General features: G+C 48.4%; 2 protein-coding genes across 13 annotated transcripts; one reads left to right on the top strand and one right to left on the bottom strand.

The window, feature by feature from the left end:
* Positions 1 to 1288: 1288 nt before the first annotated feature.
* LOC120698276 (putative receptor-like protein kinase At4g00960) lies at positions 1289 to 5289 on the top strand. Its single transcript, XM_039981808.1, has 7 exons — positions 1289 to 2226; positions 2875 to 3018; positions 3433 to 3563; positions 3657 to 3867; positions 4021 to 4258; positions 4393 to 4543; positions 4665 to 5289. The coding sequence occupies exons 1-7, from the start codon at positions 1704 to 1706 to the stop codon at positions 5025 to 5027; spliced, it is 1761 nt and encodes a 586-aa protein (XP_039837742.1). The 5' UTR covers positions 1289 to 1703; the 3' UTR covers positions 5028 to 5289.
* Positions 5290 to 5814: 525 nt separating this feature from the next.
* On the bottom strand, positions 5815 to 8340 carry LOC120698277 (CLIP-associated protein-like). Of its 12 annotated transcripts, XR_005684784.1 has the most exons (6): positions 7789 to 8340; positions 7409 to 7477; positions 6992 to 7014; positions 6443 to 6905; positions 6300 to 6344; positions 5815 to 6210 (listed from the first exon to the last, which is right to left on the bottom strand). XR_005684784.1 is itself a non-coding variant. In XM_039981809.1 (4 exons), the coding sequence occupies exons 1-4, from the start codon at positions 8072 to 8074 to the stop codon at positions 6831 to 6833; spliced, it is 453 nt and encodes a 150-aa protein (XP_039837743.1). In that variant the 5' UTR covers positions 8075 to 8340; the 3' UTR covers positions 6219 to 6830. The 12 variants fall into 12 exon arrangements, 4 of the variants coding, with proteins under 4 accessions (XP_039837743.1, XP_039837744.1, XP_039837746.1 ...); XR_005684783.1 differs by having other exon boundaries at positions 6300 to 6905; XR_005684782.1 differs by lacking the exon at positions 5815 to 6210 and having other exon boundaries at positions 6219 to 6602; positions 6692 to 6905.
* Between the last annotated feature and the right edge of the window lie 5747 nt (positions 8341 to 14087).

Raw genomic sequence — 14087 nt, forward strand, 5'->3', positions numbered from 1 at the left:
GAACTGAGGATACGCCCTTGCCGTTCTCCCCTTTCGGAAGCTACTTTCTGGCGAGTTTTGCTGCGTGCTGATGGTCTCATCGATCGATGTGCTGTACTTTCACCGTGTGCGCACCCCATTTTTTAATGAACTTTTTATCACGTTCCACTACATCCCGGTCACCTTTGATTACAACTGCAGCGGGAAAAAGGAAGTGACGTGGATCCTCGAATCCAGGTCGGATGGCTCTGAACCGTCGCCCCGTGATGACCGTAATTCTCAGGCAACCGATCATTGTCATCATCTACCTTCTTTGTTCAAATATTTTTCCGGGCCGCTTTGTTTGGTTCAAAAGGTGAGCATGCCTGCCGGTACATGTAGCGGCAAAGCACAGGGCTAATTAAGATGAACAGTGACACGGGATCAAACCCCAGCAGCCTGCAGCCCACAACTTGGTGATGTTACGGTTCGTCGGGAAGCCGGAACTAATTACATTGTAGCGTGGGCACTTAAGACGGTTGGCAGAGCGTAGCTGTTGATCGAGGCGTCAGGCTGTGTAACCGGGGGGTCTACAGTTGTAGTACTAGGTTATTTTTTTTTAAAAAAATAAGTACTAGGTTATTAACCTTAAGGGCGACGCACACAAGACCGGAAAGAGAAAATCGGGACGCCAACACACCAACAGACTACCCGCGGCATAAATGGTAGTACTAGTACTCGGCACGTACAGCGGCGTGTCAGAGAGGACAGGGTACACGGTTCCTTGCTTTCTAGACAGCGTGACCGAGCTCATCGTGATCAGCTAGCAGATCGAAGAGCAGCTAGCCGTGTGCTTGGGAGTTGGATTTCGCCGTCTGCCGCCTCCGACGAACCGAACGCTGAAACGTCAGGTGGTCGTCGGCTTCTCGACGTGTTTACGTGTACCGGGATGGCCGGTCGCGTCGACTGTTTTTCTGATATGCTAGGGCCGGCACGAGCTCAGAATAGTAGAAAACTTGACATGGCTTTCTGGAAGGTCCGGCACGTAGAAATGTCTGAATTTTTGAAGGTTTGACGTTGCGGGCGTCTCCGCTCTTCAGAATGATCCATTTGTCATCACCAGCTCCATCGACAGAAGTCGCGCGCGGAATTCGGCGGCGAAAACGCGGACGCAGAGGAACAGAGAACGGGCTACGGGCCTGCTAGACGTGGCTCCGGATCTTATGCCGGGCCATGAAAGCCCCCTGGGTTGGGCCATGCTCGAACAACATCGCATTACCAAACAAATCTTTTTTCCTTTTGGATTCTCATCTAAACCCTTGGGCCATGCTAAGGTTATGTATAGAAGAGGACGTCGAAAGCAGAGCACGTTACTTACAGAAAGCATAGCGAGCTCCCTGCAGAGTGCAGCAGTGCAGCCACCTTGCACGGGACCGGCAGCCATGTCCAGCCTTCTTCTCCCCATCCTCCTCCTCTGCGCCTCCCTCCTCGCCGCAACAACCAACGCCGACGACCCAGTGTTCACCGGCTGCCCGACCAACACGAACTACACGCGCGGCAGCGCGTTCGAGGCCAGCCTCGGCGCGCTCCTCTAGTCCCTCCCCGCCGCCGCGGCCGCGTCCTCCGGGTTCGCCGACAACGTCACGGGCTCCGCGCCCGGGAGCCAGGCGTACGGCCTCGCGCAGTGCCGCGCCGACCTCAACGCGTCGGCCTGCCGCGCGTGCCTCGACGGCGCGGCGCGGGACATGGCCGCCAGGTGCCCCGGCCAGAAGAGCGCCATGCTCATCTACGACGGCTGCCTGCTGCGGCACTCCAACGCGAGCTTCTTCGGCGCCGCCGACACGTCCGTCTCGGTCTGGATGTGGAACACGCAGAACGCGACGCAGCCGGCGGAGGAGTTCAGGTCGCGGCTCGGCGCGCTGATGCGCAACCTCACGGCGAGGGCGGCGTACGCGTCCCCGCGGATGTTCGCGGCGGGGGAGGCCGGCCTCACGCCCTTCGTGAACATCTTCGGCATGGCGCAGTGCACGCGGGACCTCGCCGCCGACGACTGCAACAGCTGCCTCGCCAGCGCCGTCGCGTCCATCCCGAGATGCTGCGACGGCAAGCAGGGCGGCCGGGTCATCTACCGGACCTGCTCCATCCGGTTCGAGGTGTACCCGTTCTACAACGCCCTCGCCGCCGAGGCAGCGATGCCGCCGGCGCCGGCGCCGGCCCCGGGAGGCGGGTCCGTCAACGGCAGCGATCAGTCGGGCCCAGGAAGCAACGGTGAGTCCAAAAGGTCTTCGATCTCTTGTAGTCCAGTCACTTTCCCTACGCGCTTGATAGTTGACACTTGCTGTGGCTCCCAACTTTGCTGCTGTCGCGGCGCTGGACCCGTGCCAGAAAACACGCGCTGGCGTCTTGACTGGGCAAAGAATGCACATGTTTGGTTTGTGCTAGTTAGGAATTGTATTAATTTTAACCGCTAATTAGAGGTATTAAATTAAGTCAGTTTTCAAAATTAACTTCAGAACCTCAACGTTAGGAATCTTGAAGAATTTAATGAGACTTTTGACCACGTGATTAGAGAACATTTACTATAGCATCACTGTAGTCAATCATCAATTAATTACCGTCATTAGATTCGCCACGAAAAGTTACACTCATTCTTAAAAATTTTTGCAAATTAGATTTCATTTAGTACTCCATGCATACGAGATTCTCTTTTCGGGAATCGTGTGTTAAGATCAACCAAATAAGGCCAATGACGATGGAATTGAGAAAGAGTCGTGAAAGTCTCTAGAAAGGCTGTTACAAAATCAAAATGTCTTGCTTTTTGGGACGATGACTGATTGTTTTCATCAAAGAGTATGAAATGGCTTCTATTCTGAATTTTCGACGACGACAAAATCGTCGCCGTTGACGTTTCTGCAGGGAGTGATCGTACGGTCAGGACAGCTCTTCTCGTGTCAGTTCCTGTTGCTGTCGTGCTGCTGGTGCTGGTGCTAGTGCTAGTTGCTTCCTATCGCTGCAAGAGGAACAGAAAACCACGCCGGCATTCGCAGGTTGCAAGCACCAGTAAGTGCTTAAACAACGTCAGTCCTTGTTTAGTTGTAAAATTCAAAATTTCAAAACTATCACATCGAATGAGAATCTGAGTATTAAATCTAGATGAAATAAAAAACTAATTATATAATTTGCTTATAAATTACGAGACGAATCTAATGAGCCTAATTAGATCATGATTAAATACTAAATTGCTACAGTAACTATGTGATAATAATAGATTAATTAGTCTTAATAAATTTGTCTCGTAGTTTGCCAACTAGTTTTATAATTAGTTTTATGATTAATATGAAAAGATTCTATTTCAAAAAATTTACATGCGCAACTAACACAAGGCTAGTGTAGTGCAATTTCAGTCTTGATTGTTTTTTTCCGAGCAATAAGGCTTGAGTTTTTCTTTGTGTGTGTGTGTTCTGTTACGAGCAGGTCATGGAGATGACGAAGAAATGGGAAGCTCAGATTCTCTGCTGTATGATTTGGGCACGCTACGAGCTGCCACCAACAACTTCTCAGAAGAAAACAAGCTCGGCGAAGGCGGATTTGGGCCAGTCTACAAAGTACCGAACTTTATGCCTGCAACCTGAAAGTTAATCCCAGTAACCTGATAACCTTTCGCGTAGCACTGACGGTCTGGCCTCAATGTTCTTCAGGGCACGCTGCAAAACGGGCAGTACATTGCAGTGAAGAGGTTGTCAGCAACTTCGCAGCAAGGGCAGGTGGAGATGAAGAACGAGGTGGTCCTGGTTGCAAAGCTGCAGCACAGGAATCTGGTGCGCCTGCTCGGCTGCTGCATCGAGGAGCACGAGAGGCTCCTCGTCTACGAGTTCCTCAGCAACAACAGCCTCGACAAGATCCTTTTCGGTAAATCATTCAGAGTTCAGACAGCCATAGGACTACCGTCATTTCATTTCAGAGTTTAGATCACTCGACCATTTCGCATGCTAGCAAGTTCTTTTTTTTTTGAAAGGAAATTTAGCATGCTAACAGGTCGATCTAACTAAACTGAACTCGCAGATCCTGCACGGCAGCATGAGCTGAGCTGGGGGCAGAGGCACAAGATCATCGAGGGGATCGGGCGAGGGCTCCTCTACCTCCACAAGGACTCGAGGCTGACCATCATCCACCGCGACCTCAAGGCGAGCAACATCTTGCTGGACGCGGACATGAACCCCAAGATCTCCGACTTCGGCTTGGCCAAGCTGTTCAACATCGACTCCAGCGTGGGGAACACCAGCCGCATCGCCGGAACTTAGTAAGCTAATAAGCTCGCCGCCGGGCCGAGCACCAAGCGAAATACCAACCATATCATCTGTTCTTCCCAATCTCCTTCCAAAAAAAAAATCTGTTCTTCCCAATCCTGACACGCCGTGCGTTCGGAAAATGCAGCGGGTACATGGCCCCCGAGTACGCCCTGCACGGCATCTTCTCGGCGAAATCCGACGTTTTCAGCTACGGCGTCCTCGTCCTGGAGATCGTCACCGGCCGGCGCAACACCTTCACCCAACATTCTGGGCCTTCTGAAGATCTGCTTACCTATGTATGTGAGAGCTGAAATTAACATCAGATCCATGATCCATCCAAGCAGCACGAAGAGCCTGACCATTTTGCAAGTGCAAGCCACGCAGTGTTAACTCTTGCCATGCTCCGGGCGTGCGCAGGTCTGGAGGCACTGGAGCCGCGGGAGCGTGCGGGAGCTGCTCGACGGCTGCCCGGCGGAGGGGCGGCGCCCGCAGGAGGTCCTGAGGTGCGTCCACGTCGGGCTGCTGTGCGTGCAGGGGGACCCGCAGCTCCGGCCCGGGATGGCGTCCGTCGTCGTCATGCTCAACAGCCGCTCCATCACGCTGCCGGCGCCCGACGCGCCGGCGTACGCGCTCCCCGGCCGTGCGGTCGCAGCCGCAGCAGCCGTCCGGCGGGGGAGGAGCATGGACATGGATCGCGAGGGCCAGAGCGCCATGGTGGCAGTGGCAGCTCGGGAGCCGTCCATCAACGAAGTTACGGTGTCTGACTTGCAGCCCCGTTGATGCTGTACACTTGTCGGTAATAATCAGCATATGGACGTCGTCGACGATCAAGTAATGGACGACAACGATGTTTTTGTTTTTTAAAGGGTCACAACGATGCTTTGTGATTCAATTTGCGTCTCCTCCTTTTGAATACCAGAGTAGTTTGTGCTCTCATATCTGTACTGTCGAAGGTGCTTTATTTGGTCCAGTCGTCGGAAGTTTAAGATGCAAGAAGATGGGTTGTCAAATGCTTATTAATGCAGATTTTAAATTAACATGATATCTTATGTTAAAAAATACATTAAAATTTTTTCAAGGTTATTTTCAATGGCCTATCAATCAGTGCTTCTGCACGGACTAATTAGAATTAACACAAAAATAAAGCTTATAGTTAATAATTATAATTATCTATCTCACGTCCTGTTTCATCTATTAAATATTTAATATATACTCTAAAATATATATTTATCATTATTTGGTTGTATAATATTTTATTTTGCATCACACGTCCATGTGTGTTTCATATATACTAGAAAGGTCGTGCAGTGTTGCTGCGCGTGACCTGATTTTTAACTTTTATTTGTAATATATGAAACTTTATATGTTATTTTGTTGAAGTTTTTTTGTGATGAAAAAACAGGTAAGATAGTTTATTAGGGAGGGCGGAGCGCAATTAGTGCGTTACTTAATGTATTTTCGGAAACATGCTGCGATTAGTAGACGTGTTATTTTTTTAGAAGGTAGTGGTTATATTAAAATATGATGTGTTATTGTGGACGTAGTATGACAAGCTATAGAAGAATGGTGATCGAATTGTATATATTGTGTTGCTATTGTAGTAGTAACGAAGTAGTGAATATTCATTCAAGTAAATAATCAACAGGCTGCTATGGAGAACAAAGATATAAAAAGATAGCACAGGCTGCTCTTGTGCTGCACAGAGTTAAAATTATGTAAAAAAAACATGCAGAATTTAGTTTCATATAATAAGCTCCTTAAACCTGTTTAACTTGTTTCCACTAAAAAAGTGCTGCAAGCTTGCAAATAGATTCAGCATCACAATTCTAACTTCCAAATATGTGCCTACATTTTCCATTTAATCACACGCATACATATGCACTCCAACATAGATGAAAAAGGGGTGAATAGAAAAGGGAGAGACTTATCTGTGCCCATGGTGTAAGCTCACCCGGTCAAATCTCTGCAAGAAGCAAGTGCAATCAACAAGAACCAGCGTGAATAGAGTTCAAGTGCAACACAAATGCAGCATATACTTTGCGATGTCATTACCAAACCAATTAGTTCAGAATAATAATGCTTAAGCCACACTGGTACCTGCAGAAGTGAAATGGATAAAGCACACCATCCTTTTATCATCAGTTTAGCTTCATAGATAGGCAAACAGAGAAAGAAGAAGGGGTATAGCATATTACCATCTTCCAGAAAGTCTTCATCTGTAACTTCCAAATATGTGCTTACATTTTCCATTTAATCACACACATACATATGCACTCCAACATAGATGAAAAAGGGGTGAATAGAAAAAGGGAGACTTATCTGTGCACACGGTCGTAAGCTCACCCGGTCAAATCCCTGCAAGAAGCAGGTGCAATCAGCAAGAACCAACATGAATAGAGTTCAAGTGCAACACAAATGCAGCATATACTTTGCAATGTCATTACCAAACCAATTAGTTCAGAATAATAATGCTTAAGCCACACTGTTACCTGCAGAAGTGAAATGGATAAAGCACACCATCCTTTTATCATCAGTTTAGCTTCATAGATAGCCAAACAGAGAAAGAAGAAAGGGTATAGCATATTACCATCTTCCAAAAAGTTCATCTGTAATCCAACTCCAGGCGCCACAAGACTCACCTAGCCAACCTTTACTGTACTACAGAAAGAAAAATCAAGGCTTAGTTCTTTGTAGAATGCCATCAGGAAGCCTGTAGAAGCACTACAGCTCTTTTAGAAACTTACTTTTCCTATAGAAGCACCATAACCTGAATAATCATAGGTGAAAATAAAATAGGGGAACTTTAGTCACCTGTAACACATAGCTGACACATAGAATCAGATAGATTTCTGAAGAATAGATTCATTTTCACATGTGAAAGTTTGCAATTCATCACTTTTTTTATTTCAGTTAAAATACCTCTGAATGCTAAATTCGTTTGAAATAGTAAATGAGCATATATTGTTCAAAACAAGAGCCAAGTACTTAGACTACAAGTGAGCCAAGTACTTAGACTACAAGTACATTGTAATTTCAGTATATGGCAGTTAGCAAAAGATGTTAATTAAGTACATCCACACATGCAACTTAGCTTTATGTACTCAGTATATGTCGTATATGCATATACAAGAAGAGCAAGGGGACTACTTATTAGTACTTACAGGTAGTAGGGAGGTGGCAGTGGTGAAGTGGTGGAACGGCTTGGCAGCTGTAGATGTTGCTTGAAACATCTGCAAAGTCGAGGAGATATTTTGGTTATAAAGAAATACTAATGCTACGGTTGGAGCTGCACTGTAAGCTAATTCGCAAGAAGAAAGGGCCGGTTAGTCAGACAAAATGTCGAACATCTCGCATATGCTAAATCAGCAATATAGGATTTGCTTGAAAACCTAGGCTTGTTTCAATGGAGAACGACATGGCCTACGGATTGACGTTGGGCAGTGGCTGCAGCATGGGGCATCGGAAGCACCAGTATAATCTCTAACTAAGGAGCGAATAAAATTAAAGTGAACCAATGGAATCGGAAGCCACGATGGGTTACCTCCATGAGCAGCCTCCATGAGCACCACGAGGAACCTCCTAGCGGCCTCCCGCACAGCCGCATCCCCGTCCCCAAGCCGCGCGACGACCAGCGGTGCGAGCCCGTCGGCGTGGCTCCGCATCGCGTCCCCTCCGCCTGCAGCGCAAAGCGCCTCCAGCACCCTCGTGCGCGGCCTCGGCGTCGCCGCCGCCGGGGCGCACGAGCTCCGCGCAGCACTTGGCGAGCGCAACCGCGTCGGGGCCGTCGTCAGCTCCCGCAGCCGCGCCACTGCGGCGGAGGAAGCCATCGCTGCCCGCCCGCCCGTGCGCCAAGCCGAGCGCCCGCACTGGCCTCGAAGCTCAAGGCGCTGCCGGCACGCCTATCGCCTGCCTCTCGGCCGCTTGTCGGATGGCCCGGCCGCCGGCGCCGCCAGCTGCTAGGGTTGGAGGCTTGAGTGGATCTGAGATGAGGAATTGGGGAGAATTTGGATCGGGACGAAGAGACAGATGGAAGACTCGGAGAGACCCCGCGGACGGCAGCCGGTCCGTGGGCCGCGCGGCGGCAGGGGCGGAGCGGCAGCGGCAGCGGCAGCGGTCGAGCTCGCGCACGGCGGCCGGAGCACGGCTGCGGCCCTGCGGGAGGCGGCCGCGACGAGCCGGCCGCGGGGAGGAGGTGCTCAGGCGGCCGCGGGCCGTTCGTCGCCAGATCGACGGCAACGATTTTTTTTGCTGACGTGGCATGATGAGGTCGCACCTTTTGGTGCGCGAATCGTATTATAGAGATTTATTTGAACCATTTGTTTGTGAATTAGTATTCTTATTTCTTTCATCATACATGAAAACATGGCAACACATATCGTGGGTTGTATTTTTATATAAATAATATATTAATAAAAATAGAAATAGTAATTTATAATTTTATATTCGTGCACTTTAATACATTGTTAAAATTATATAATTTAGATTCAGATTTAAAAGTTACACTTCAACTTTTAATAATAACATAATTGAATAATTTATATGCAAATTTAGGAACTTATTTTTATAATGGCATATGTGGATAATTTATATGAAGATTAGGAGTTACTTTAGATTTTTTTTATAATGTCAAAGGTTGGTAAGTTAGGGGGTGTTTGGGAGAGCTCCACTCCAGAAAAAAAAATACCCAACCAGCTCCACTCCACTCCACCAAATATTAGCTCCACTCTATCTTTTTTTGAGCTCCTCAAGAGGTGCTCCATCAAAATCTGAAGTTGATAGAGTTGGGAATAATTATATACATGTCACTGGTTACACACATACCCCTTTAACAAAAAGTCATCACAATCTTCGCCTCATGCTCCTGCCATTTGGCGCCCATCAGGGGCCACCGCCGCTGGCGCTGGCCGCCGCCCGCCAGTTCGCCGCGTCCGCAGGAGCTCGCCCCCACCGGAGATCCCCACGGCCGCTGAGGCTGGCCGCCGCCCGCCTATTCACTGCAGTCGCAGGGGGCTCGCTGCGGCCGCAGGGGCTTGCCGACGCCGAGCCTGGCTGCCCCCGCCAGGGCTCGCAGTGGACGCCAAGCCTGGCCGCCCCCACCGAGGCTCGCCGCGGCTGCCGAGGCTGGCCGTCGCCCGCCTGTTTGCCGCGGCCATAGGGGCTCGCCCCCACCAGGGCTCGTGCGCGGCCCCTGAGGCTGGCCACCGTGGCGGGCTCGCCACGGCCGCCGGCAGTGGTGGAGCCAACCCTGATACCTAGGAGGGGCCGGGCAGGTTCGATGGCCGACACTAGTGCTTAGATTTTTTTTCTTCTCTGAACATCACTGGCGCCAGCCATGAACATGTTCAAAAAGTTACCGATGCAGCAATGTGTGCAAAATAAAAAGGGAGGGAGTCGAATCATGGTTTTATAAATATTTGGGCTGTAATTGGGCTTCACAATTGATAGGGATTAACTAATCAAAGCATAAACACATTCCATGGAGCTTATTTTGGACTGTATTTCTCATCCCAAGACGATGCATTGCTACCTATGATTGTGTCTGTAGCCTACGACCTCAATGCTTTGCACAGAGGAAGGGGGCCGTAGCCCAGGTTAGCCTCCATGTAGCTCAGCCTATGGCCGCCGGTGCTCACTGGGGCTAGCCTCCGTCACCGCGGATGCACAGGCTCAGGCACATGGCGGCGGTGGACATGGGGAGCGCCGCGGGACACACACGGGAGGAGGGAGGAGGACACATGAAGGGTGCAGAGGGAGGTAGAGGATAACTTACAAGCGGGCCCTGCATGGAAGTGAGAGGAGTTTACATGGGCTTAGTTGGGCCGCTTCTTGCTCATTGGGCCGGTGGGGTAGAGGAAACTAGGCCTCTGAGATTTGTGGAGTGGAGCTCTCCCAAACAGAATGAACAGACTTTTAGATATATGTTTAGGGGGTTACTATAGTATATATTTTTATAATGGCAGAGGCGGGTAATTTATTAGAAAAGATGACAGATTCGATAACTATTATAATTAGAGTTGGCGGATTTGTGAGAATTTTTTGGGTTTCTCTTTTTTTTTATATATCCACTTAGAATCCTAAGTAGCTTCAAGCTTCAAAAGAGCATTCAATTAGTAATAATAAGATAGGTTGGAAAATTAACATGGAATTGATCATAAAGATACAATTCTACATGAAAAAATTCATAATATATTTTTGTAGCATAGGGAAGCATATTATAAGTTACATTATAAAATTTGAAGTTAAAAATTCCACTTGTACTCAAGAAAAAAAAGAGAAATCTCAGTAGGGGCTAGATTGATCTAACTGAAATAGTTTGGGAAGGAAACAGAGCCTAAATTTTGTTAAAGGAGTTAATAAATGGATAAAGTGGATTGGTAAAGAGAGTAAAATAAACCTTTTCAGAAAACAAATATGGAGCATGTGTCATGCATTTCATCATTCGGAAAAGTCGTCATTCATCGTCGTCCTCCATGCTTGTGAGAACCGCCCAATTTGATACTATTTTAAACGAACTGCCGGTCATTATCATCCAGATGAGAGTTAACACGTGCTTGCCAGAGCGCGTGCCACATGTTATCCCACATCTAGAGACACGAACAACCGACACGTCATTCATCCAAAATAATATCAAATCCGGTAGTCCCGGTATGTGCTCCAACATACGCCCAGAATCAGCATATGCACATACCGTATACAATCGAATACATAGCCAACAATCCACAAAGAGCAGTTATATAAAACCAGAGTTCGAGACTTAATATTACAAGTTCAAAATAGGTGGGTTTCCAGCTTCACTTCACAAGCCTTGGGCTCACGCGAGTCATATTAAACAGAGACTTAGAGCTTATTGAAAATACATGCTCTCCCGAAGCTCAGCCACGATAAAACTTACTTAAGTAATGACGCCTTGCTCAAGGACATCATTACAGCCACCACGACCTACTCTTCCCCCGCGTTCGGGACAGCGGGGTAGAATTGGCCGAACACCACTTCCATCTCACCTGCAACTAGGTTTAGAAAGCAACCTGAGTACGAAAGGTACTCGCAAGACTTACGCGATTACATACACAAGGATCATGCAATGGCTCTAGTAAAAGCTTTAAGGTTAAGTAATTATTGCATAAGCATTAGCTCTATATACTTTCACCTATCAGAATTGATTAATGTTGCCCAAAACCTTAAACCATTTTAGTAAATTAAGAGAATACAAAATACTGAGGCACAGAGGTGCCATGAACCATTTCCAACATAACCGAAACTTTCTACGAAGAGTTCAACGGACAAAGAGCTTGCTCATAACCGAGAGCGTGGCAATTCGAATTGATTTAACCTTGCAAGGGTGTACTACTTTACCCACACGACGCAAGGACCATGCGACTCACCCAACCCGCTAAAGTTGGATAAGAGGGTACTCGCGTCAACCGTTCCCAACATGGCTCGATCATTGAAATCTTCACACCTAGCTTATGCGTAGAGACTTAGTTTCCACCGGGGACATCTCTAAACTTTCCTACTCGTGGGTCCACCCGGGGATACCTCTAAGCCTCTCTGCATAGCCCTTGGCCACGTATCTAGGACTGTACATCAATGACCAAGGAAGGTAATTGGCTTATCCGTTCCATTATATTGGATATGTGGTAGCACGAAAAGGTGCTCAAAGCCGACGTCATCCACGAACGGTCCTTAAACGATCCAAGCAGACTATGCCCATGTGACTCCATTCACTAGGCCCTACCATTCTGCTCAAACCTCGATACTACCAACCTCTTAACAACCCAACCGAAACAGTGCGATCAAGGATTATCGGTAAGTGTGATCCTCTAAACTGTTCCTGTCTAGCGAGCAATATGAGTACTCTAAGCAGGGCTAAGCATCTAGTCAATTTAAGTAATTAACTAACTAACTAGTGCCAAGAACACAGATAACAAATCAAGGATAAGTAATGCATGGAAGCAGGTACAAGAGTGCAATACATACATACTATATATAACCCAACATTACCCGGTGAGATAACTAACTAACTCAGATTAAATAGGAGCAAGGAATCATGCTTAGCTGCTTTCCTGGGTTAACTTCAGACTCGACCACGAACGGGACTCCGGGTTCGGGCTCCACGGACTCGGCGGGTTCCACGGTTTCGTTCTCCGACGACTTGGTCACTAAAATACATGAATGCGTTGCACGAATTAAGGAATGAACTAAACAGCAAGCATAAATCATGAAACAATTTGAGCATGCAGAGGACATCACAAAGAACTCATTAAAATTGGTTTTGCAGCAAAATCATTTTCCTACATTTAATCATAAATATAACAGTTTTCAGCCACTTTAAACAAAGTAAAACAGAAAAGGAATGCAAACTCAACTAAACAAATCCAAGAAAATTATATTTGAAACTAGGCAGCAATACAAGGCTAACAAAATTGGTTTTGCCATTTTATTACTTTCCAGTAAAAAGTTCTATACTAAACCACCTTTTGGATAGCAAGCACGAAATCAAAATGAAACCCTAACAAACAGAAAGGAAACACATGAGTAAGATGCACCACTGAAAACTACACCTCACAAGGAGTCTAACAAAATTTGGTTTGACATTTTTCAAGCAGTATACAAATAACTAAGCAATAAACTCACTTTTGCAAGATAAATTTATATATAAATCTATGGCAAAGTAACATGCAAAAAAATATTTTTCCTAATTAGATCTCAGCTAGAGGAACTCAACAAAACAAGTTTCATAATTTTTGGAACTATACATGAATTTCTATGAATTTTGGAAGCTTGCTGCTCAACTAAACACCTAGCAAAACGCTAGATGCACCCCAGCCGGCCAGCCCAGCGGCTGACAGGCCGGGCCCACGGGCCAGCGGCCCATCCAGCCAGGTCAAGGCGAAGCCACGCGCCTTGACCCGCGCGTGGGTGTGTCCACGGCGTCGCGCAGTGCGCGGCGACGGCGAGCGGCGGCGGCGCGAGGCGGCGCGACGGGGCGGGGCCGGAGCAGACCGGGGGAGGCGCGCACGGGAAAGAGGAGGCGGCGGCGAGCCTCACCGGCGGTGATGCAGGCGAGGAGCGGTGGCGGAGGGGCGTCACGCCGAGCAGAGGCGGCGGCGGACCGTGGCGCTCGCCGGCGGCCCTGCAGGAAGGGAGAGAGGGCCGAATTAGGGGCGGAACGGATCGAGGGAAGCAAGGAGACGCTCCCCACGCGAGGGATTGAGCCGCGGCTCACCGTGGGCGGCGAATCACGGTGGCGGGGATGGAGCTCGGCGGCGGCACAAATGGTGGTGGGGGCTAGGGTTTGAAGGGGAACGGGGGCCGGCCTTGACGCGGATAAGGAGAGGGGCGAGGGAAGAGGGAAAGGGCGGCACGGGATGCGAGGATTGCCGGCACGTGGCGCGGTTCACGAGGATGGACGCCGGCGGGCGACGCGTGCCGCGGCGCGCGGGAGAACAGAGGAGGAGAGGGAAAGGGCTGACAGGTGGGGCCCAGCGGAGGATTTTTATTTTCTTTTTCCTTTTTTTTTCAGGGCTGTGACAACTCTCCCCCCTTAAGAAAATCTCGTCCCGAGATTTAGGTAGACAAGAGGGGAAGGATAAAATTCGGACTTGGTTGAGGCCATAATCACCTAGACAAGATAAACATCTAAGAGATGATGCACAAAGGCAGGGATGATGTGGCATGAGACATTCCTAGGGTTTTCTTGATGGTGATTGTGTACACATATAACAATATCTAGGAAACTGAACTTCATCAAGAAAGTGGGGGTGGTAGGGAGAAAACTTACTCATCGGAAAAGAATTCCGGGTATTCTTGACGTAATCGATCTTCGCGCTCCCAAGTGGC

Source organism: Panicum virgatum, chromosome 3K (genome assembly GCF_016808335.1).
Source record: "Panicum virgatum strain AP13 chromosome 3K, P.virgatum_v5, whole genome shotgun sequence".
In the NCBI taxonomy this organism is placed as follows: Eukaryota; Viridiplantae; Streptophyta; class Magnoliopsida; order Poales; family Poaceae; genus Panicum; species Panicum virgatum.